At 34.8% G+C, this 24,081-nt stretch overlaps 3 protein-coding genes and 1 long non-coding RNA gene across 4 annotated transcripts in view; 1 reads left to right on the top strand and 3 right to left on the bottom strand.

Moving 5' to 3' along the window:
* Positions 1-39: 39 nt before the first annotated feature.
* Positions 40-7,415, bottom strand: LOC135803316 (uncharacterized). Its single transcript, XR_010550784.1, has 5 exons — positions 6,925-7,415; positions 6,770-6,813; positions 1,629-1,666; positions 351-500; positions 40-286 (listed from the first exon to the last, which is right to left on the bottom strand). It is a non-coding gene; the product is annotated as an uncharacterized lncRNA (long non-coding RNA).
* Positions 7,416-7,827: 412 nt separating this feature from the next.
* Positions 7,828-24,081, bottom strand: part of IntS2 (integrator complex subunit 2) — a 60,487-nt gene continuing 44,233 nt past the window's right edge. The window contains 10 exon segments of the mRNA XM_065316963.1: positions 7,828-8,646; positions 8,719-8,932; positions 8,995-9,162; positions 13,095-13,292; positions 13,353-13,651; positions 13,654-14,508; positions 14,511-15,203; positions 15,447-15,709; positions 15,783-16,177; positions 19,958-20,167. Coding sequence (XP_065173035.1) covers positions 8,363-8,646; positions 8,719-8,932; positions 8,995-9,162; positions 13,095-13,292; positions 13,353-13,651; positions 13,654-14,508; positions 14,511-15,203; positions 15,447-15,709; positions 15,783-16,168 — 3,360 coding nt within the window. The 5' untranslated portion in view covers positions 16,169-16,177; positions 19,958-20,167 and the 3' untranslated portion in view covers positions 7,828-8,362.
* On the bottom strand, positions 9,207-12,969 carry LOC135803378 (probable ATP-dependent RNA helicase DHX34). Its single transcript, XM_065316970.1, is given in 4 exon segments — positions 9,207-9,994; positions 9,997-11,001; positions 11,034-12,536; positions 12,539-12,969. Coding segments are annotated over 4 exon segments (3,414 nt in total). The 5' UTR covers positions 12,732-12,969; the 3' UTR covers positions 9,207-9,281.
* Positions 19,133-24,081, top strand: part of Eph (Eph receptor tyrosine kinase) — a 48,515-nt gene continuing 43,566 nt past the window's right edge. The window contains 1 exon segment of the mRNA XM_065316964.1: positions 19,133-19,676. The gene's annotated coding sequence lies outside the window, so the exon portion shown is untranslated.

Raw genomic sequence — 24,081 nt, 5'->3', positions numbered from 1 at the left:
TATGTTCTCCGTTTGGAACAACAAATAAAACAATAAAAATTTATAAAACTACAATTTTATTCAAACATATAGAATCAGAAACGAAATTTCATAATATATACAGCATTTTTAACAATACAAGCAAGAAAGCAGGATAATAATATGCAATTATATAATGCTCTTTTTATAACTTTTAACAAAATAAACAAAAATTATATCAATAGCAGCTTCAAAATGTTGTAAATTCATTCAATCGTATTTGGAATCATCATCAACGCCGGCTATCCAATCTTCAATTTCTTGGACACTATAAACCAGAATAAATAACAGATTAGTAAAATATAAAATATTATTTCCAAAATATAACATACCTTCTTGGAACTTTAGTCCAGTTGACACATCCATCTTCAGTAATCAAAACATCATCCTCAAAACGCACTCCACCAGAACTACGGAACCTCTCTAGTTGGTCCTTGTTGATAAACTTGGCTCTCAGGATTAGCCAATGCTTCATCCAACAACTGGAAAATATTTATGAAAATGAAATATACATATACATAAATTAAATATATTTATTGATAAAATAAACGTGATTTTAGATTACACGGTTTGTGAGAGTTAGACATGTTTCGCCACGAAGGTATCTTCGGTTACTGAAGATGGCGAAACATGTCTAACTCTCAAAAATGGACGCGGCCTGTTTTCCACCGTGTGTTTTGAAAAATGCAAGAAAACGTCTAACTTTGGAGGCCAGTTTGAGGCAGTTCTGACCGAATTTCGCGGTGTTTCAGGGTTGCATCTTAAACATGTACTCTTTCCTTACCATCAAATTAAGAAAAAACTAAATTATCACAAAGGGTGTCCGAGATATGGCCAGTTTTCCACCGCGTGTTTTGAAAATTGCAAGAAAATGCCTAACTTTGGGGGCCATTTTAAGGCAGTTACAACCGAATTTCGCAGTGTTTCAGGGTTGCATCTTAAACATGCACTCTTTCTCTACCATAAAATGAAGAAAAAACTAAATTATCACAAAGGGTTCCCGAGATATGGCCAGTTTTCCACCGCGTGTTTTGAAAAATGCAAGAAAATGCCTAACTTTGGGGGCCATTTTGAGGCAGTTACAACCGAATTTCTTGGGGTTTCAGGGCTGCATCTTAAACATGCACTCTTTCTCTACCATAAAATGAAGAAAAAACTAAATTATCACAAAGGGTTCCCGAGATATGGCCAGTTTTCCACCGCTTGTTTTAAAAATTGCAAGAATATGCCTAACTTTAGGGGCCATTTTGAGGAAGTTACGACCGAATTTCGCGGTGTTTCAGGGCTGCATCTTAAACATGCACTCTCACAAAGGGTTCAGGCCATTTTAGGCAGTTGTTCTACCATAAAATGAAGAAAAAACTAAATTATCACAAAGGGTTCCCGAGATATGGACAGTTTTCCACCGCGTGTTTTGAAAATTGCAAGAAAATGCTTAATTTTGGGGGGCCATTTTAAAACAGTTACAACCAAATTCAGTAATCAGCAAGACACGCAACTATCTTTTATACTTGTAATACGCGACAGAATGCAATAAAAAAGTATATTAGTACAAACTAATGTTCAATGCAGAAATTTGAACGTAAAATATAATTGAAATATAAACTTACCAATGCAGAATTCATGGGACTCGAAGGCACGGTAAATACTGTAATTAAAAAAGAAAACACAAATTAACAATAATATTTCATACCATTTAGTAATATTATATTCACATAACGGAGAAAAACCAACAATCTGGGCTGCTTTAGTTAAAAGTTACTTACAACAGCACGATGGGTCATCCAATGATGAATACGAATAAATGAACATGGGGTCGATATGCATCCGATTCGCCTAGCCACTCTACACCTAGTGAGTTGCAGTATAAACTTAACCAGCATTTATGGACAATAAACGAGCAAATTAGTATTATTTACTAATAACTTTACTATAGTCACAAGTTATACCTACATAGTTATTGCCGATCGAGTTTAATGCAAATTTAGAAAACAGAAGTCCGAAGAAACGATACGAGTTGCGAGAAATACGTCTGCATCAACAAGACACCGACACAAAACTGGCTGCAATCCATCGATAGTGCAAGCAACGATGCGATAGTTCACAATAAAACTATGTGACTGCTGTATGAACCCCGCAAGTAAAAGCAATAGATGCGCAAATCCGGCGCGTCGATGTCACGCGACCATGTGCGCGAATTGCAATAGGCATGTCTCCGGCAATCAAAACGAAACTAGAATATGGTGCATGCAGTAAGTTGATGCGGCGTGAGGAGACAGCGCGTGGAACACATGCGATAAAAAAATTGATCACACCGGGAATTCGATAAGAAAGTGTAAATTGTGTTCAAAACAAATACAATACTCGTGTCAAACGCCAACGTTTGCTAATAAATATCAAAGAAGAAATCAAGAATACAATTCTATTTTATGCTTTTTGGTTCATGCTGGTGCAATCCCTGAATGCTACAGATAGCAGTCTCACAATTAAGATTGTTAAAACTAATGAATAAATTAAATTAGATTTGTGAAATTTTAATTTCTTAGGTTGAAAGATTACCCGACTTATCCAATTCTTCAAATTCTCAATCTACGGAAAATATTCTACAAAATAAGCTAGTTAAATTGGAAATCGAAAAGAGGTAATTTAAATTCATAAAAAATAAAAATGGTTGTTTGTAAAGTAGGTTTACGATCGAGATGTTTACGTGATAACGTCTTATTGGTGATATAAGTTTTTGTGAAGTAAGGAATTAATGAAGATGACAATTTTTTCAAATTTTAAATTACGTAAAATCACGTAATTCTCGGTCTCCATCAGCGTATTGGATGTTGAAGGAATGTGTGCATCATGTTGAGCGTGTTGTTACGGAGTGAACATGCGTTCAACATACAAGCATGTCAGTAACTGCCTAGGATCGCGTCTATCCCCGCACTCTTTTGTTTCCTGACGACAGCCGTCGGAACGGATGATCGCAGTCGGCGCGCTGGATTTCACGGAATAACGAGAGGGGGGTATACCTGCGATCGGCCTCGTGAGGGCTCGCGACACAAGTTTCTGAACAGTAACCCAACTAAAACGATTTTAAAGACGTTATCACGTCAAAATGAGCAATAAATTGTTATCGACGATTTTCAATAGCAAATATCTTCCAAACAGAAAGAGATAGCAACCAGAGAGTTGTAGATTATGGAATTTAGTGAGCTAAAACATAGCAAATCGCGATTGAAAGCGCCAAAAATTGTAATTTATGCCCATTATTTTCAATCGCGAATATCTTGTAAACTAAAAGAGATAAATAGGACTATTCCCAGTACGATAGGCTAGTTAAAATGAAAATCTGAGAGATAAAATTTTACATCTTAAGAGAAAATTGCCAAGGGGGGGGGTGCTTGATACTTTTTTTCGACGATTTTTGATAATTAATATCTCTTAAACTAAAAGCGATAGCTACCAACGAATCGCTGATTATAAAAGATTGGAAAATTCTCTGTCAGATAAAAATATAAAATAATTATATTTTCTACAGTAAAAGGTAAAAAAACGCCACTAAAAGTGCTAAAAAGTGACATTTTGCAATTTTTGACGATTTTCTTCAATCGCGAATATCTCGTAAACTAAAAGAGATAATTAAGATCTGATCGCAGCATCTTAATCTACGGACTATTTTCTATAAGATAGAATAGTTAAAACGGAAATCTAGGAGATAAAATTTTACATCTTAAGAAAAAATTGCCAATGGGGGGTGCTTGATACTTTTTTTCGACGATTTTCAAAAATTCATATCTCTTAAACTAAAAGAGATAGCAATCAACGCATTGCTGATTATGAAAGATTGGAAAATTCTCTATCAGATAAAAATATAAAATAATTATATTTTCTACAGTAAAAGGTCAAAAAACGCCACTAAAAGTGCTAAAAAGTGACATTTTGCAATTTTTGACGATTTTCTTCAATCGCGAATATCTCGTAAACTAAAAGAGATAATTAAGATCTGATCGCAGCATCTTAATCTACGGACTATTTTCTATAAGATAGAATAGTTAAAACGGAAATCTGAGAGATAAAATTTTACATCTTAAGAAAAAATTGCCAAGGGGGGGTGCTTGATACTTTTTTTCGACGATTTTTGATAATTTATATCTCTTAAACTAAAAGCGATAGCTACCAACGAATTGTTGATTATGAAAGATTGGAAAATTCTCTGTCAGATAAAAATATAAAATAATTATATTTTCTACAGTAAAAGGTAAAAAAACGCCACTAAAAGTGCTAAAAAGTGACATTTTGCAATTTTTGACGATTTTCTTCAATCGCGAATATTTCGTAAACTAAAAGAGATAATTAAGATCTGATCGCAGCATCTTAATCTACGGACTATTCTCTATAAGATAGGATAGTTAAAACGGAAATCTGAGAGATAAAAATTTTAATCTTAAGAAAAATTGCCAAGGGGGTGCTTGATACTTTTTTTCGACGATTTTCAATAATTCATATCTCTTAAACTAAAAGAGATAGCAATCAACGCATTGCTGATTATGAAAGATTGGAAAATTCTCTGTCAGATAAAAATATAAAATAATTATATTTTCTACAGTAAAAGGTAAAAAAACGCCACTAAAAGTGCTAAAAAGTGACATTTTGCAATTTTTGACGATTTTCTTCAATCGCGAATATCTCGTAAACTAAAAGAGATAATTAAGATCTGATCGCAGCATCTTAATCTACGGACTATTTTCTATAAGATAGAATAGTTAAAACGGAAATCTGAGAGATGAAATTTTACATCTTAAGAAAAAATTGCCAATGGGGGGTGCTTGATACTTTTTTTCGACGATTTTCAAAAATTCATATCTCTTAAACTAAAAGAGATAGCAATCAACGCATTGCTGATTATGAAAGATTGGAAAATTCTCTGTCAGATAAAAATATAAAATAATTATATTTTCTACAGTAAAAGGTAAAAAAACGCCACTAAAAGTGCTAAAAAGTGACATTTTGCAATTTTTGACGATTTTCTTCAATCGCGAATATCTCGTAAACTAAAAGAGATAATTAAGATCTGATCGCAGCATCTTAATCTACGGACTATTTTCTATAAGATAGAATAGTTAAAACGGAAATCTGAGAGATAAAATTTTACATCTTAAGAAAAAATTGCCAAGGGGGGGTGCTTGATACTTTTTTTCGACGATTTTCAATAATTAATATCTCTTAAACTAAAAGCGATAGCTACCAACGAATTGCTGATTATGAAAGATTGGAAAATTCTCTGTCAGATAAAAATATAAAATAATTATATTTTCTACAGTAAAAGGTCAAAAAACGCCACTAAAAGTGCTAAAAAGTGACATTTTGCAATTTTTGACGATTTTCTTCAATCGCGAATATCTCGTAAACTAAAAGAGATAATTAAGATCTGATCGCAGCATCTTAATCTACGGACTATTTTCTATAAGATAGGCTAGTTAGAACGAAAATCTGAGAGATAAAATTTTACATCTTAAGAAAAAATTGCCAAGGGGGGGTGCTTGATACTTTTTTTCGACGATTTTTGATAATTAATATCTCTTAAACTAAAAGAGATAGCAACCAACGAATTGCTGATTATGAAAGATTGGAAAATTCTCTGTCAGATAAAAATATAAAATAATTATATTTTCTACAGTAAAAGGTAAAAAAACGCCACTAAAAGTGCTAAAAAGTGACATTTTGCAATTTTTGACGATTTTCTTCAATCGCGAATATTTCGTAAACTAAAAGAGATAATTAAGATCTGATCACAGCATCTTAATCTACGGACTATTTTCTATAAGATAGAATAGTTAAAACGGAAATCTGAGAGATAAAATTTTACATCTTAAGAAAAAATTGCCAAGGGGGGGTGCTTGATACTTTTTTTCGACGATTTTTGATAATTAATATCTCTTAAACTAAAAGCGATAGCTACCAACGAATTGCTGATTATGAAAGACTGGAAAATTCTCTGTCAGATAAAAATATAAAATAAATATATTTGCCACAGCAAAAGGTCAAAAAACGCCAGTAAAAGTGCTAAAAAGTGACATTTTGCAATTTTTGATGATTTTCTTCAATCGCGAATATCTCGTAAACTAAAAGAGATAATTAAGATCTGATCGCAGCATCTTAATCTACGGACTATTTTCTATAAGATAGAATAGTTAAATCGGAAATCTGAGAGATAAAATTTTGCATCTTAAGAAAAAATTGCCAAGGAGGGGTGCTTGATACTTTTTTTCCAGGATTTTCAATAATTAATATCTTTGAAACTAAAAGAGATAGCAACCTACAAATTGCTGATTATGATAGATTGGGAAATTCTCTATCAGATATAAATTTAAAATAATTATATTTCCTACTGTGAAAGGTCGAAAAACGCGACTAAAAGTACTAAAAAGTGACATTTTTCAATTTTTGCCGAATTTTTTCAATCGCGAATATCTCGTAAACTAAAAGAGATAAGTAGTACGGACTATTCTCTATAAGAGACGATAGTTAAATTGGAAATCTAAGAGATGAAATTTTAATTCATAAGAAAAAATTGGCAAGTGAATATCTTCTAAATTTCGTGGGATTAAAGGACCAAAACCGCGAATATCTCCTAACTGTGTCCGACCGTGTCGGTCGTCTAATTTGTGTCACATATAGGTAGTACGTGGTAAATAGAAAACTTGTTTATATTCAGCAAATGTAAAGTTGACCGAAACATATATTTGAATAATAAACTTACCAGGGTACAGCTTATCGGACAGCCGTGTACATCGAGTGCTGTAACTGAACGAAAACATAAATTAAAACAACAATATTTCATACAATTGAATTAAGTTGTAATTAACAATCAACACAAAACAAACAATCTGTGCTGTTTGGTTAAAATATACTTACACGAGTCTGATGGAACTGTCTTAATGATGAGAATCTACATGGGGGCGATAAATATCCGATCACTTTAGCAACCGACACCAAACACAACGCCGCGTGAAGAATGTTATCAGATCCACTATCACGTGACTTGTAATATACACATCAATCGCGATCAAAACCCGGCATTTATGAACATTAAACAAATTACTATAGTCGCAAAGTACAAATAAATAGTCAATAGATCTTCGAGTATAACACAAATTTAGAATATTGAAGTCCGAATAAACACGATAAAAGTCTCTCAAAACACGACTGGACTAACCAGCGACCGGCACGAAACTGGCTGTATTCCATCGATAGTGCATGCTGAAACTGCGTAAACAACGACGGGATAGTATATGATAAGAAAGCAAGAGATGCGCAAAGCCAACGCGTCGATAGTACGCGACCTTGTGTGCGAATTGCAATAGGTAAATTACCTGCGATCAAAACAAAACTAGAATAAGGTGCATGCAGCAAGTTGATGCGGCGTGAGGAGACAGCGCGCGCGATAAAAAAGTTGTTTACATCGAATGCATTGATAGCAACATTGTATACAAAGCTATTCTCGTGGCCACGTTCGTCGATAAATATAAAAATAAGTCGTATAACTCGATTTTATGATTTTTAGTGCATTCTAGTGCCATCTATGAATGGCATTAGTATTTGGATACTAGTCCAAATTCGTCTTTTTTTAATTTTTTAATTTGATATTCAGTCCGAAATAAAAGGAAGAAATTGATTTTTGATAATAAGATAGCAGAATGTGTGGGGAGGTAAGAGAGTTTCGACTGATTTTAACCAGATTTCGCGGGTTTTAACAATAAAAAGAATAGATTTTGTAATCTAAAAACAACTAGAAATTCAAAAATGCAACAAAATCAATACAACTTAAAAATTAATGATTATTAAAAATATTACATCTTCTGGGTACATAAACATAACACAAAATACAAAAGTTTAATGACATTTACAAGGTAGTTCTAGTCCCTTTAGGAATCAAAGTCACATATAAAATAAAAGGGCAACTCTTTCCGTACAAAATAACATATACCACACTAAAATGGACAGAATCATTTAAGAAATATAGGGTGTTTTCTTAACCGTTTTCAAATTTCACAAACATCGATAAACTTGGAAGGATAATGACGGCTCTTTCTCACCCCTTTAGTGGGCAAGCACTAAGAAGAACTAATAAAATAACTCTTTCTCTATAAAAAATATCAAAGAAGCGCTCAAATTCATCAAAACAATTAAAAGATACAGGGCGTTTTGATCAAAATGTTGGAAACAACGGCAATAGAATCATCCAAACCCTTTCTCAGCCCCTTAAAGAGGGTATATGTATCCTAAATAATTAGAAAACGAAATTTCATCTCTTTCTCAACAAGAATATCAAACAATGTACTCAAAGAATGTACTAATTATAAATCTGTCGATTCAAAACCGTATTATCTAAAATCTCCAGATAAGTTTTATGCGTGAGATCACGCAATTCTTCGCTGTCTTCGGCGATAGAATCATCACTGCGGCTCAAATGGATGTCAATGTGTGAGCATAGCGACGCTTGCGACTCACAAATCCGCGCTAATTGCAACAGCAACTGAACAATATCTTCAGCAAGTGGTGGAAATGCGACGCTGATGCGGACCAACGCCGGCAACACAGGTTTGAACAATTTGATGCGTTGACTCGATGATATGCCTAAAAATAAACACAGATTATTAAAATGCACAAAATAAACTAAACATACAATATAAATAATAAATAACATACTTCCAAGTAGAGCGTACAGCAAATTCAATGCTAAAACGCACAGGTTGAGACTCTTCGGAAGGGCAAACTGCACCGACAAATGGCTCAGAAGTTGGATAGCAAACACCTGCTTGCTGAGAATCGGCTGTTGCATCAACTCCTGAAGGAAATCCAAGCAAATGTGCATGGAAGGCACTCCTTTGACTATCACTTCAATCAAAGCAGCGTCGTAGCCCTTAAAATTTGCAAGAAAAACATTAATATCTCACAATAATTCATAATGATATTAAAACTTACTTGAAAATGAACTAGTTTAGCCAATGATGTGTCTGCTATAAACACCTGATGCAGGTAACAGCAAACCAGTGAGCGTACTTCTTGTAATGCCCATTTACTTGCAGCATCCGTGGAATCCTGGGTTGTTTCCGTACAGGCCTCTAACAGCATTTGTACAGCAGCACTATCCTAAAATATATAAAATCAAATAACAAACATTTTAAATTCCGTTTTATATTTTAAACTTACAATTTGTATATATATATATTAATTACAATAATTACTACCATAAATCTTATTCAGTAAAATCACAACTTTTCTTGTTTTATAGGAACACAATACTTTTTATGCTTAAGAAAGTCAACAGGTGATAAAACTAAATTTTGTTTGCATTTATCGCATGTGTAAGTTTTCGCATTCGCCGCCACAGGTTTATTATTCACAGGCACAACAATTTCTTGCTTTTCTTTCGTTAAACTTTCGCATGACACTTGAGAATGTAGCAGAAACTCCCACATAGACATGAAATACTGATTCGTGTTGCACTTTTCGCAAGGAGTCTCAAGCAGCGAAGACTCCACGTCAATGTCATAACCATCCATAGGCAAACAATCCCAGATGATATTCTCGGTGACATTCACACCGCCCTTGGATTCATTCGCACTCGGTGTGAAATCTTTATCGAAAGGATTTTTATCTTTCTTAGTAAAATCACTTTCTTCAAAAGTATACATGGACTTAACATCAGCAGGCAGCAATCTTTTTATGTTGTAAACAGGCACAGTAGACATAAATTTAATAATACCATCTAATAATTCAATATTTCTTGAATCATCCTGCACACTACTTAAATCTTGACTCTTTAACTTTCTCTCCAATAATTCCTTCATTTCCTTGCGCAATCTGGCGGCTTCCAACACTAATTTCAAACCCTGATTTACAATTGGAATTTCAATAAACAAAAAATCATCTACGGCCAACTTTGTAAAAGTTCGATTAAGACACAAGTTGCGCCCAAAAGAAGCAGAGTCTGCAGCGCTGGCATCCGATAGACATTCATCAAGTAAGTCTTTTTGGTCTCCAATAATTTCTGGAATACCAAAAGTTGATGCTTCGAACTGAGAGGCTTCTTACTGAAATATCCCGCTGGTGGAACTTCAATATCCGAGTCAGGGATGTTAAAAAACTCTGGATTTTCTGCAAAGTAACTCGTAGGGCGTAGAAAAACGTAATTTTTATACTTAGTATGATACAAACGCTCATTAACGGTCTTCGAAGAATTGTGTTCATCTTCCACTGCAATTTGTGGATAGAGTGCACCGGTAAGAAGCACCTTCAACAACATAAGATCCTTAAAACTATCCGTTTTAGTCTGGGAGAGTAATTTCTGTACTTTGGAAAAATCATTAACAATCCTAAACTCTACATCTTTAATATCATGCCCTTGTGCGTTGTCATCATCCTCATCGTCATTATAAGATCGATGAGAAAGCCGCTTCTTGGAATGTTTCGCTTCGTTCTTTAAATCAGCACGCAATCGTTTCAATTGTTTCAACTCTCCGTGCCTCTGTTGCCTCTCACGTCCAGAAAGATTATCCTCAAACTTCGGAATAAGTTCAGCGTCCTGTAAAATCTCCCTGAACTGTTGAACGAGTTTTGTCACTTCATAAAAACGTTGTTCTTCAATACCACGCGACCTACACCATTTCCTGGAATTCTCACCTTCAGAACGTCTTCTATTGTAGGAACCACCATCAAGTTTAACTTCCAACCATGCTTTGTATAAATTCAACAAAGTTACAGGCTCCCCATGATTGGAAACATAAGGATCGCGAGATTCCTTCGTGTCAAAGAATCGATTTTCATTGAGTGGAGGCTGCACACTCATAAGTGACGCCAAAGTTAAAGCGGCATCCATAACACCAAAAATCGTCGAGGTAATCAACATTTTACCAATGGTTAAATCCACTGGAAGTTTAGACATTGCATCACCCAATGTGGTCAAAACAAGCGCTTCCTTTGTTTTATCTTTTCTTCAATCATAATCTCGCTGGTTTTACTCAGCGCGTCAAGAAACAAAAGCCTTTCAACCGCTTGCACAAGTTTCTCATCGGCGGGTTTCTCTAGAAACGGAAACTTGTGCACATCACTCAATCCCAAAGTGACCATATTCAGCACTAGATTCTCCAAAGGCACCAAATGAATCTCCCCGGTGTGTACCGCTTCGTACTTAGACAAATCCTCCTCGCTAAACAAACGATAACAATGCCCCGGTCCAGTTCTGCCAGCTCTACCCGCGCGTTGCTTCGCTGAATCCTGTGAGATATCCGTGGTGAACAATCGATTCACGCCACATCTTTCATACAACATGCGGTTACACTTCCCGCTATCAATTACAAATCGTACACCGTCAATGGTAACCGAAGTTTCTGCAATATTCGTTGAAATAATACATTTGCGTACATTTTCAGGTGCTTGATAAAACACCTTATCCTGTTCCTCCAGGCTCAAACTGCTGTGCAACTGCAAAACAATCCAATTCTTTTTAATCTCAGCATAATCCTGTACAGATGCAGATAATTTTTGTATTTCTTGCAAGCCTTGCAAAAATATCAACACATCACCTTTCTCATGCGGTTTATATTTGGCATCAATCAATTCTAGAATATTTAAATACGGTTGGGAATCAAAACGATCTTTGCGCTTTGAATCATACGCATCTTTTAATACAGGTTTATAGATTATTTCAATGGGATACAATCTACCTGGTACTTTGATTGTTTTTACTTGTTCACTTGTAAAATATTCCTCGAATAAACGCAAGTTTATTGTCGCTGACATAAGAACAAGTTTAAGTTTTTGTTGTCTGAGCAAACATTTCATGATACCAACCAGAAAATCCATATTCAAATGTCTTTCATGGACTTCATCAAGGACAATACAATCGTAGCCTTTTAAAACATCGCCATCGGATGCTTGCCGCAATAGAATACCTTCAGTTAAGAATATAACATTAGTATTTTTATTCTTTTGCTTCTCAAATCTTATTTGAAAACCGACTTGATGTTTATACGTGCTTAATGTTTCAAATGCCACGCGATTCGCTAACGATACGCATGCTAATCGTCTTGGTTGTGTGACAGCAACACGTTTAAATCCTGCTTCTAGCACATATTGTGGTAACTGAGTACTTTTTCCACAGCCTGTATCACCTGCAATTAACAACACTCCAGGTTGTTGTAATTCATGCATAATTTCCTGCTTATAGGCTGCAATAGGCAAGTCAGTTTGACTCTTTCTCAACTGCCTTAACTTGTTAAACTTGCCTTTCTGTTGAAAGTCTTGATATGTCCTCACAGCTTCTAATAAAATATCAAAAGACTTTTGATTAGAGGGCAGTATCTTTCCATTTCTTTTATACAATGGAAATTTTTCATACAAAATTGTTGCAGATTTTGTAAAGTTTATTGGAAAAAGTTTACCTCTGTCAGTGATTGAGTTTGAGCCTGAAGCGGACGAAATTTTCATGCGATGGGCAGCTAGATATTTCGTATAGAAGCGGAAAAATCCTCGGTGTCTTTGATTTGAAAATTGCTTTCCAAATATCCAACCAAATCATGTTTAAAATCATACCAATCAATGATTTCATCTTTCAAAGTTTTTGTAGAATCTTCTGCTCTTGAGTGCGAAGGCGAAGGGGAACGTCGTCGTTTCTTGTGTTTGTAGTAATTATAATCATCTTGCGAGCGTTTACTCATTTTTAAGAGTAATTTTACACAATAAATGCAAACAAACGTCTCGAAATAAACAAAATCTTAGGTTAAAAGTTAAAATTTTGGTGTATACAAAGTTGCAAACTTTCAGGCGTTAAAATTCTAAAGCTAATTTCACACTAAACGTTCAAAAATTCTAAGGCTACTTTCACACAAATTACCTCAAATAAGTGTTGATGTAGCTTTAGATTATTCAAATTTGCAGTAAAGTAGCTTTAGATATGTCATGTCGTAAATGTCAAACTGATCTAAAGCTACTCAACCCAATATTCAAATCTAACGCCATCACAAAAAAACTTAAAAATAAAACTACTACCACCGAAAAAAAATACTTTAAAAAACACATACCTGAGCCGCAATTAACGCCCGACACATATCATCCCTCTCCGCATCGTTGACCACCAATCCATGCGGGTCCAACTTCGGATTCATCGTCAAATGTTGCGTTAATTGACTCCTCGACGACGCCAAACTAGCCCGCAGCACACGCAAAACAATACTAAACACAGGCGCGCAGCGAAAAACTCGTACATCACACCTCATAATCTAAAAAAACAAACACCACATATAATACATAATAAATAACAACAAAATAAAAAAATATACCTGTAACGGATCCTCCGAAACATCAATCCTCGTCAATCCCGTAAAATTCCCAACCAAATTACGCACGGTCATCACCCACAACCTCCGGGGCAACACCGTATTCAACTTAAACCACACTTCCTTGTACAAATCCTGCAGATACCTCGGCACATGATCATCCAACATCTTCGTTGAATACTGCGTAATCAACTCCGCATGCGGCCAGATATCAATCGCTTCAGTCAGCAACAACTCTTGGAAAATCTTCGCCAACTTCGACGGATTCTCTTTAATATCCTTCAGGGCTTCAGATAACTTCCCTCGGATATTTTACAATCTTTCACAGCTGTCTTCAGGGACATATCATCCACCCAATCATCAACAAGCGTCAAATGCGGGAAATGCGTCGCTAATAACTTCAACAACGGCCCAAACAGCGTCGAATAAGAAGTCTGATCCTTCTGCGCATGATGCAACAAATATTTTATAGGCAACTCACTTAAAAACTCCACGGAATACGTTTTTATCCTCACACCGCTCGTGAGGATACTCTGTGCATGCGCTAATCTTGAATCCTCATACAACAACAAATAATAAAGCAATAACAACTGCGGTGTGAGAGTATTCTGACTGATAGGTACATCCACTTCAACCGGACCAGCATCACCAATCTGCAGAGTATTTTTTAAGTTTAAATACTTCCCGAAAATAGAATTTTTAAAAACTCGACGTATTTCATTCTCGGTTAGAGGTTTATTCGCTTCGGTATTACGCTGTCCAAAAGACTGTATCGGCGCAAGAATAGAATTCACATAGACTTCAACCAACTGCGGTAAAACCGGATGCAGAGGATTCGTTGATGCGCATATCTGGCGATAGATCCAGTGTTTAATATTGACATTATGCTTGGCAAACGCACGACTCTTCAATAACTGATGTATACAATGCACGGGGAGAAACCCAGACATATTACCATTCAATCCGGAAGTAACAGGCACTTTCACAGCATGCGTAGTAACAATTTGCTCTGTGAATATATCCTGGGTGAATACCTGCTTCATTCTCGTCATATTATTATGCCTTATAGGTATTTTCATTCCCAGGGTGCTACAAACAAGATCACAAATTGCACTCAATTGATTACTGTGGAAATGTATCGCCATCAATAGCAACATTTCCCGAAAGATGCGGAAACACCTGAAGCAGATTCAAAATACGCTTCTTCTTTGACCAACCACTGCACCCATTCGATAGATCTACGCTCGTGATCACTAGCGCTGATTAATGAAGGACAAGCTATTAACATACACAATCCAATAGAGACAAATCGTACACCTGCCGGTGTGGGATTCGGATGTGTTGTTAATAACTGCACGAGGAGATTCACTTCGTCGTCTTGGAATTTTATAGCGGCGATTCCGCGCAGGGCGCAGTATAAGCGTAGTAATGCAGCTGCTTGGACGACTACACCGTCGGGGAGTGTACCATTACGACTGCTGTCGACTAATAGTTGTAGACGCCGTAGTAATTCATCTCGGAGTGATTGTAATGCGTTTGATGATACTTCGCCTTTGCGTTTCTGGCCGGTGCGGATGAATAAACCGAACCAGTTGCGTACTTGTTGATCGTTGCCGAGTAGTAATCCGCTTATAAATGCAACCATGTCGCTTTGATTACCTTTTTGTTCTTGTTGTTGTTGGAGAGTTAGTGTTACAGCCAGAGCGGGCATACGGCATAATTCCACGCATTTACTGCGGATGGATAGGGCTTGGGCTGGGTTCATTCGGCATAGGTATGTGATTGTTGTTGAACGGATACTGCTGGATAAGTTTTCTTCTTGTTTCTCGCCTTTTTGGATCAACTGCGTACAAACTAACAGAGAAATATTATTATATTGCGTAATTTAGGTTTAATTTAATGTGTTTCATGTTTCATATTTTATAATATTTGATTTTTGCAAAGAATTCAACTATAATTTGTTTTGAGAAACAGTTTCTGACGATGCTATTGAAGCAAAACGCAGAAAAACTTAAAACAAATCATAATTATATTCCCATAGAACATAACATATTATAAAATGATTAATTTTATTATAGATTTGTAAAAATACTGTACCTTCACGGAAGGAGTCGGGAAAATTAGCAACGATTCGACAAACAACAGCAGGACCATTATGCACATGCAAAAGTACCTCAACAATTGAAGAAATATTCAAAATTGTGGGCAATTCAGCCAAAGCAATGCATATTACATCAGAGATTTCTTCAATATAAATATCATTATCAAATAAATCCGACGACTTCATGAAGAATTCGTGTTCCTGACTCTCTGACTCTTGAATTTGTGATTGTATGAATAACAATTCACTTAATACAAGCCTAAAACAACCAAAAAACATTTAAAATAACAATTTTAATAAACAAAATTTTAATTTTTAGTTTAATTATCTACCTTAATCGTCGTGTCATATCTGATCTTTCATACTCCAATGCTAATCCATTAGTTAATCCTCCAATTAATACAGAATCATTCTGATTTGTGCCAATTTTCTGCCGGAGTTGTTGCTCTTTCTTCACATCAGCTTCCAGTACATGAAAGTTGATGCTGAGTAATGCAACGATTGAGTTTACCCATTCTATGGCTGCAATGATGGTGAGTATGCCTATCTTTTGATTGGAACACTTTCGGGATGTGTCCAGCGGTGAAATGAGCCCCATTCGCACGAGACATGGTAACACCGGTCGGATTTCTTCTTCGCTGCATTCACAGAGTGCTTCAACGTCGAGGTTTTGAATCGCTTTGAAAACTTTCGGTGATATATGCTTACGGAACGTCATTGTTATTCACTGTAAGGATACGGAGTGCTTTTATAGTCACATTTAGTTTAATTATGAAGAAAAATGTTTAATAAAACTTGTAGCAAGCGCTTGGAAATTTGTTGGTTATGTTTTGTTTGGTGTAGTAAAAGTTGCCTATTGTGTAAGTTAGTAAAAATGTAAAGCTAAGTTAACACTGTGTGTATGATATATGTATGCAACACAGTAAACAAAATAATGTTGCAATATACCAGCTTAAAATTCCATTAAAATAACAAATTTATAATAAAATAATCAATAAAATACTCATTCTGTTAAATAAAAATAAATTTTAAAAAGTTTCAAAATATTTGTGGAATATAGTTTGTTTGGTGTAGTATAAGTTGCCTATACCGTAGCACGATATAAATATAAAGCTAAGTTAACACTCTATGTTAACTACCGTAAAATGATGCAACACAAAACTACTACATCTTTAAAAAAAATTATAAACAAATGAAAACTAAACACTTTACAACAAATATAAGCAACAAAACAATCAATAAAACCCTTAATCATTCCAAAATGCAATCAAATGCTAATCAAATCCACGTTGATTAACATAAACTCATTACATTCTGTGTTTTCATTAACTCGCCACCATTAAACATTCCACCCTGCACAGCGCACGAAATTAAAGAAAGTGCAATTGGATTTGCGATAAGAAACACATTGCAGCGTGCACCCTGCGTATGCGTTTAAGACATGGGGATGGCTAATCCAGCATGACGCTACCCAAACCCAAACCCAAACCACCCTGTCTCTACAATTCGCTCTTCGGGATGAATGATTGTGCGGATTTGTAAATGCGACGCGATGTACCAACACCCCAAGTGGCAACCCCAGAGGGAATGGCACGTTCGACATATTCGTCTGTTCCAGTTCTAATATAGGTGGCATTTGTGTGTGATTTAAGGGTGAAGGGTGAAGGGTGCATATGAATGTCTAGATGCGGGATGACAATCACAATATTGCAAGAAAAGTGTTGAGGATGGAAGAGAAGAGAAAAGAAGAGAAGAGAAAAGAAGTCATCAAAAGTTTATGAAGTGGAAAGTATAAGGGTAGTTATCATAGAAATATAAACAAATAGAGTAAATATTAGGTGATTAATAGCATATAAATGGGAAAATTTGTGTTTTTGTTTGTTTGTTTCATTTTGACAAGAAAACTACTCAACCGATCTTCATGAAATTTTGTATTATTATGTTCAAAGGTATTGTGAAAGATATTGGATACTTTCTGTTGAAAAAAATTCAAATATTTGTTCAAAAAATAAAAAAAAAAAACAAATAAAAACGTAAAATATGATCGTTTGATACAAAGCATGGACAATTTAACCATCAGAGGGCGTTGAAAACACAATAAAAATACTAATTTACTATCACAAATATAAAAATTGATTATATTTCTACTAAAAAACTCAAAAATGTTAATTTTCCATCGCAAAATACAAAATTAATTACAAAAAACCTGACAGATGTCCCAGTTGAAGAATTCAAATTGAATTTCAATTGACTACTACCACTACCCCTGAAATAGCTGCGTAAATTTTAATAATGCCAGATAACGAGCGCAGTAATAAACGCCTTGCAAACGCCTAAAATTGAAGGGGTGTGATCACAACTCACCCCTGTCCCCTACCTCCTCTTCCTCACTATTGTAAAAAACGTGTTAAGAAGCTGAAGAAGTGAAGTTATTTCTTTCGATTGCGTAGTTTAATCACAATCGAGGGTAACAAAAAACCCAAACAAATAATACTATCTCCATCTCTATCCCTACTTACATCCCTTATAAAAGTAAAGTTCTAAACTTGGTGGATGTGAACGTGGATGCAATTTTCATTCGGATTGTGCGTCAAAGATTGGCAATACGCGTGTGTCACCCCACACGTGACAAGAGAGGAATCGCTTAGCAGACAGTAAGTTATACAATGATTCATCTGATTAGAAGCGGCGGAGGATATATTGGTGCATGGTGCGGTTGCACCCTCAATAATAGCACCCACGGATGCTGCTCAGAGAGGGTGTCATTCAAAAAATTCACACAAAAAAAATAAATTGGTTTAAAAAAAAAACGAAAAAAATTGAAAAGTGAGTGAATAAATGTTAATTTTATGGAGTATTTATTGCGCAGATGTGTTGCGCACGTGTTTTTAACTACCCTCAATTAGGTAATATTTGATAATATCATAAACCACTGAATTACATTCAATTCACATTCAATTGACCGCATGCAACGAATTTTATTGTCCGAACATTCAAATTTACACTTCGTGTAAACTCGTTCAGAATCGTGTAAAACTCCGCCTAAATAACTATCTTTGTTATACTCTCCAACAGTTAAAAACGTTCTCATTGGGTGTTACTCTTCTATCTCTGTTGGTTTTATATGCGCATGTATTTATCTGCCTCTTTTTAAATCACTAAGTTGTGTGTGTAAATCCAATGTAAAAGAATAAACTATTTGTGTTTCTGTCGTACTTATAAGCCCACATATTTATCTTCCTCTTTCTATTGAGTATAGTAGTGTGTGTGAAAACAAAATGGTTTCACATCTACAAAAACCAAACTATTTTTATTCTCTCACACTAATACTCCACATATTTATCTTGCTTTTTCTAAAAGTAAATCTGTGTGTGTCTCTCACAACCGTGAATGAATTGAACTCTATCTCTGAACTCACATGCACCTTCTCTCTCTTATCTCTGCTCTGTACTCACTTCACTTCACCCCCACTATATTCCCCTCTCTTTCTTACTAGTAATATTTACTAATGCGTTATCCCTGTTAAACTAGGCCGTTTTATACCTATCTTTTACTATACGTGTTTCTCGCTTACGGATTAAACTTTATACCTCTCTGTTTAACACATAGAAGGAATAGAGGTAGACGCAGAGGTCGGAAACATTGAACGCGCATCGAGCGGGTTCCTGCCGGCTGCGCGCACCCCGGGCCGCACTAAAAATTCTTCGCGCGCGCTCGCTCGGCGGGGCCAAGCTGGTTCTTCTCGTTTCCACCTCCTCCTGCCTCTTCAGTTCGATTTCGCTTCGCACCGGAGAGCGGCGTCGAGGCACAGCTCGCGTGCGCCACCGAGACGCGGCCTTCTCTTGCATGTTTTGCACATTCATCCACAAAACACAAAAATATCAAATAAAAATTCACCAGTCGACTGAGAATTTCGCATTTAAAAAAGTGTAATAATTATTAAATTTAAATAAATACCTAATAATAAAATATGAGTGTTACAAGTGGATTATTATTAATATTTAACGAATAATTTCTCGGTTTAAGATAAACATTAATAAATTTAAGAAATGGACGCGTTTATTGGCCGCGTAACGTGATGTGAATTCATAAGTGAATTTTGAGAAGAATCAAAGTGTGTTTCTTATTATTCCTACATGTGTATGGTAATTGTTTCGTGCGAGAAACATCAACAAAACGGATTATTGGATTTTTACCAACACGAAATCTCCAACCCTTAATACTAGGTGAGTAAAATTTTTAATTTTTTAAATTACAAAAACCCTACATGCGAAATTCCACGGATGTTGGAATTGAAAATGTGTCGGGTTGCGATTTAGCGCCCCGAAACCAAAATGGCCGTCATGCGCGGACCGGCCCCGGCCGTAATCGGGCAGAATGCGACGACGGGGCCCACACATACACACACCCAACACACGCGCGTGCAACCTAAACGCACTACCGGTGTGTAGTTAGTGTCGATACCATACCATACCAAGAGCATGAGAGCAGAGTGTGTGGAAGTTACCTTGGCGCGATGCGATGCGATGCAATGCAAGACGGGGCCGGGTCTCTTTCGCTGGCGAGTGGAGAGTGGAGAGCAACGAACCGCGCAGCGCACACACACACCGCGACTTCGAAGATTCTCGCAGCTTCAAGACGACGAAGAAGAGATGCCCATGCCCATTGCCCACATCACAGCAGCTCCAGATTGATACCGAGTAATATATAAATCACACTGAAACAAATTTAAAAAAAATCGTTAATAAAATCAAATTTAAAAAAATTGCGTTGAATACCCGCGAAATATTAAAATAATTTTCTTTTCTCAAATGGAAATAATTATAGAATTCTTTGAAATAATTTTTCTTGTGATTATCATTAGTATCATTATAATTTCTATTTCTATAACTACTTGGAAATTGATACATAATTGTTTTTTTTTCTTTGAAATGAAATAAATAAACACTCTGTATGTTTATAATATGCGAATGCAGTCGTTGCACGCTGCACGCTCCAGCAACTGATAATTATACAGCGTCGCGACTTTGTGTGAATGTAAATGTTGATGCAGTTTACGCGCTCGCACTTTAAAAAAGTGTATAATAACTATTATAATACATATACGAGTGTATCCTACAACATGGCGGATGACGATGATAATATGTATAAGTATATCAAACTATTTCTGTCGGTTTTTTGCTTGATTTTGCTTCAAATACGTTAAAAAGTCAACTTTTTTGAATTCACACTTAATTATTCTGGATTACAGTGAGTAAATTGTTAGTTTTTACTGATTTCTGACAAGAAATTGCTCTTAAAATGTCTAAAAACATGTTAATTGTTTAAATATTAATTTCTTGTTAATTGTTGTATTAAATATGCAGTTATTTTCGTGTTAAACATCTTGAGTTGACTTATGTCTTATTTTATGTCTGTTTTTATTTAAACTTTTCTTAAGAAAGGTGAAAAAAATTAACTTTTCAACATTTTCACCTAATTATCATCTTCTACAACATTTAAATTACTATCATATTTTATTTTTGACATGAAACTACTCTTAAAAAGCCTAAAAATCACTTTAAACACAATTATTTGACTTTCCGAGCCGACAAAAAACTATTTTCACTTATTATGCATAAACAAAATTAAAAATGAAATTTTATCTTCATAATACATAACACCATACAATATGGCATATAAAACCAAAAAAATAGAATTTGTCAGTTTCTAAACCTTCTAAGGTCATAAACTTTGAAATTCATATCCAAATATGATATTAATTGGTCTACAAAGTCTACAAACTTATTTTTTATGTTATGTATGTGTGTGAGTAGATATTTGGTCTCCAGTGGAGCGTAGAATGAAGGTTGTGAGGTTGGTGATGATAAGGGGTGTAATTAGTGCGCGGCGGACGCTTTCATTCTCCGTCAAAATACCGAAAATACAAAAACCGAGCGCGTTTCTTCTTCGTTTTTATTTTTATTTTTTGTTTTTTTTGTGGATGCCGATGCCGGAGTTTTCGTTCGACTCAACCGACCGAGAAATGTATAATGAGACGGAAGATAATTATATATAAAAAAAGATAGAGAAACAATTAAAAACCACGGAATACAAACTCAACCTACACCCAAAACCGACTAGATATTTATACTCCTACAAAATAAAATTAAACCCTTAAATAACATCAAAAGTCACTTTTTAAAAGATGCATTCATTAATTATATAAACTGAATTTCTTCTAAAACAAATATGTTTACTTTATCAATATCCTTTCATACCCATAGCTCTTGGTTGTCATTGTTTTTTTCTTCTCTAATTTATATTTATTCGAGTGACACGATGGCAGAAGCAGCTATTAATGGCTTCGCGTGCTGCCCCCCGAATCGCCATTGTTGCGCCGAGCAACACTCGAAGTGGCTTGATTAATGAACACCGCGATGCACCTGAGCACCTGAGCGGAAACTGACTGACAAGCGCGTCTCCTCACAAGCGACACGAGAAACAAATAAATATCACATCAAGATGGCAGGCATGCGGCAAGCAAACAGGTCACAACTAAACCACACATATTACGAGCATACAATAAGGCATGAAGTTATGAAAACAAACAAATTACAATGAGTAAATTGCTTGTTTTTAATGTTTTTACACAGAAAATTGCTCAGAAAATGTTTAAAAAGCGCGTTAATTCTTTAAATATTAATTTCTTGTTGATTGTTGCATTAAATATGCACTTATTTTATCTTCAGAGTTGTTTTATGTCTTCAAAAAAAGTATTTTTTGTATTTTTGTTTGATTTTTGCTTAAAATTCATCAAAAAAACAATTTTTTCCAATTTACACCTAATTATTTCGTAGTTCAATAGTGAAATTACAAATTTTTTCTGTTTTTTGACATGAAATTACTCTTAAAACACTATAATACTTTAAATATTAATTTTTTGTTGATTAATCTATTAAATATGCACTTATTTCATCTTCAGAGTTGGTTTATGTCTTAAAAAGTAATGTTTTGTCATTTTTCTTTGATTTTTGCTTAAAATTCGTCAAAAAACTTAACTTTCTGAATTTACCCCAAATTATTTCATCTTACACTAAATAAATTATTGTTTTACTCTTTTTTGGCATAAAACTATTCTTAAAACACTATAATTCTTGAAATATTAATTTTTTGTTGATTAATCTATTAAATATGCACTTATTTCATCTTCAGACTTGTCTTATGTCTTAAAAAAGTAATTTTTTGTCATTTTTGTTTGTTTTTTGCTTAAAATTCGTCAAAAAAGACAAATTTTTGAATTTACCCCCAATTATTTCGTCTTACAATGAGTAAATTACTAATTTTTTACTGTTTTTGAAGTAAAATTGCTCCTAAAATGTGTTAATTCTTTAAATATTAATTTTTTGTTGATTAATCTATTAAATATGCACTTATTTCATCTTCAGAGTTGTTTTATGTCTTAAAAAAATAATTTTTCGTAATTTTTGTTTGATTTTTGATTAAAATTCGTCAAAAATCACAACTTTTTGAATTTACACCAAATGATTTGTTCTTACAATGAGAAAATTCCTAGTTTTTAATGATTTTTGACATAAAATTAGTCTTAAAACACTATAATTCTTGAAATATTAATTTTTTGTTGATTAATCTTTTAAATATGCATTTATTTCATCTTCAGAGTTGTCTTATGTCTTAAAAAAGTAATTTTTTTGTCATTTTTATTTGATTTTTGCTTAAAATTTGTCATAAAACACAACTTTTTTCAATTTACACTCAATTATTTCGTCTTACAATGCGCAAATTCCTAATTTTTAATGATTTTTGACATAAAATAAGTCTTAAAACACTATAATTCTTTAAATATTAATTTTTTGTTGATTAATCTATAAAATATGCAGTTATCCCGATGTGAAATACCCGTAGTCTTGCCCTATGTCTTATTTTATGTCTTAGAAATAGAATGAGATTCTTGAAGTACTTGTTACTGTCCGTTTTAGTCCTTCCTGACTGACATTCTTCTCATCTCTTCTCTTGACTAACTTGACGACTGCCGACTGACGATGAAGACGACGAAGAGTATGAGGTTATGGCTGATGACTAGGTCGATCGAATGTCGTTGGCACGTCGCTCACCAGCACCAGCAGCACGCCTGCCGCGAGTCGAGAAGAGTGTCGGAGTGGTCGGATCGCATTCTCAAATTAATTACGAAATATTTATAATATGCGCGTCAATTTCAATCGCCAGTCACTCACTAATCTGTTTCAGACAGCATTGAGTATTCTTATTCAAATTGAATAATTCAGAATAATTCTGCGTATTTGATGAATGAATAAATGAAAAAAGTGAATATTTCGAGATGTTGTATAAATAAAATATACGAGTACCTGAATGATGGCGATGCAATTTTGTGTCGTAAAGGAATTTACCTGACCTACTCCAAGAAGTGATTACTTATTGCGAGTCGGAGTCGGAGTGATTTTAGGACCACAGTGCAGTTGCAGATGTAGTTTTGCGTTTATATGTGTCGCCAAAGTACTGTTAACTTCAGAGCATCGTAAAATTTACAAGTGCGTGTAAAATGGCCGTCATAAATTAATGACAATTGCGTGTGTCAAGTAATCCTACGCGGAAATTTCGTAATTGAATTTT

This window comes from Atheta coriaria, unplaced genomic scaffold (genome assembly GCF_025399875.1).
Source record: "Atheta coriaria isolate IRGN ID8LTWV9N9 unplaced genomic scaffold, Caltech_Dcor_3.1 hic_scaffold_2_pilon, whole genome shotgun sequence".
In the NCBI taxonomy this organism is placed as follows: Eukaryota; Metazoa; Arthropoda; class Insecta; order Coleoptera; family Staphylinidae; genus Dalotia; species Dalotia coriaria.
The sequence above is the reverse complement of the archived record's forward strand: the minus strand, read 5'-3'. Positions and strand labels throughout refer to the sequence as shown.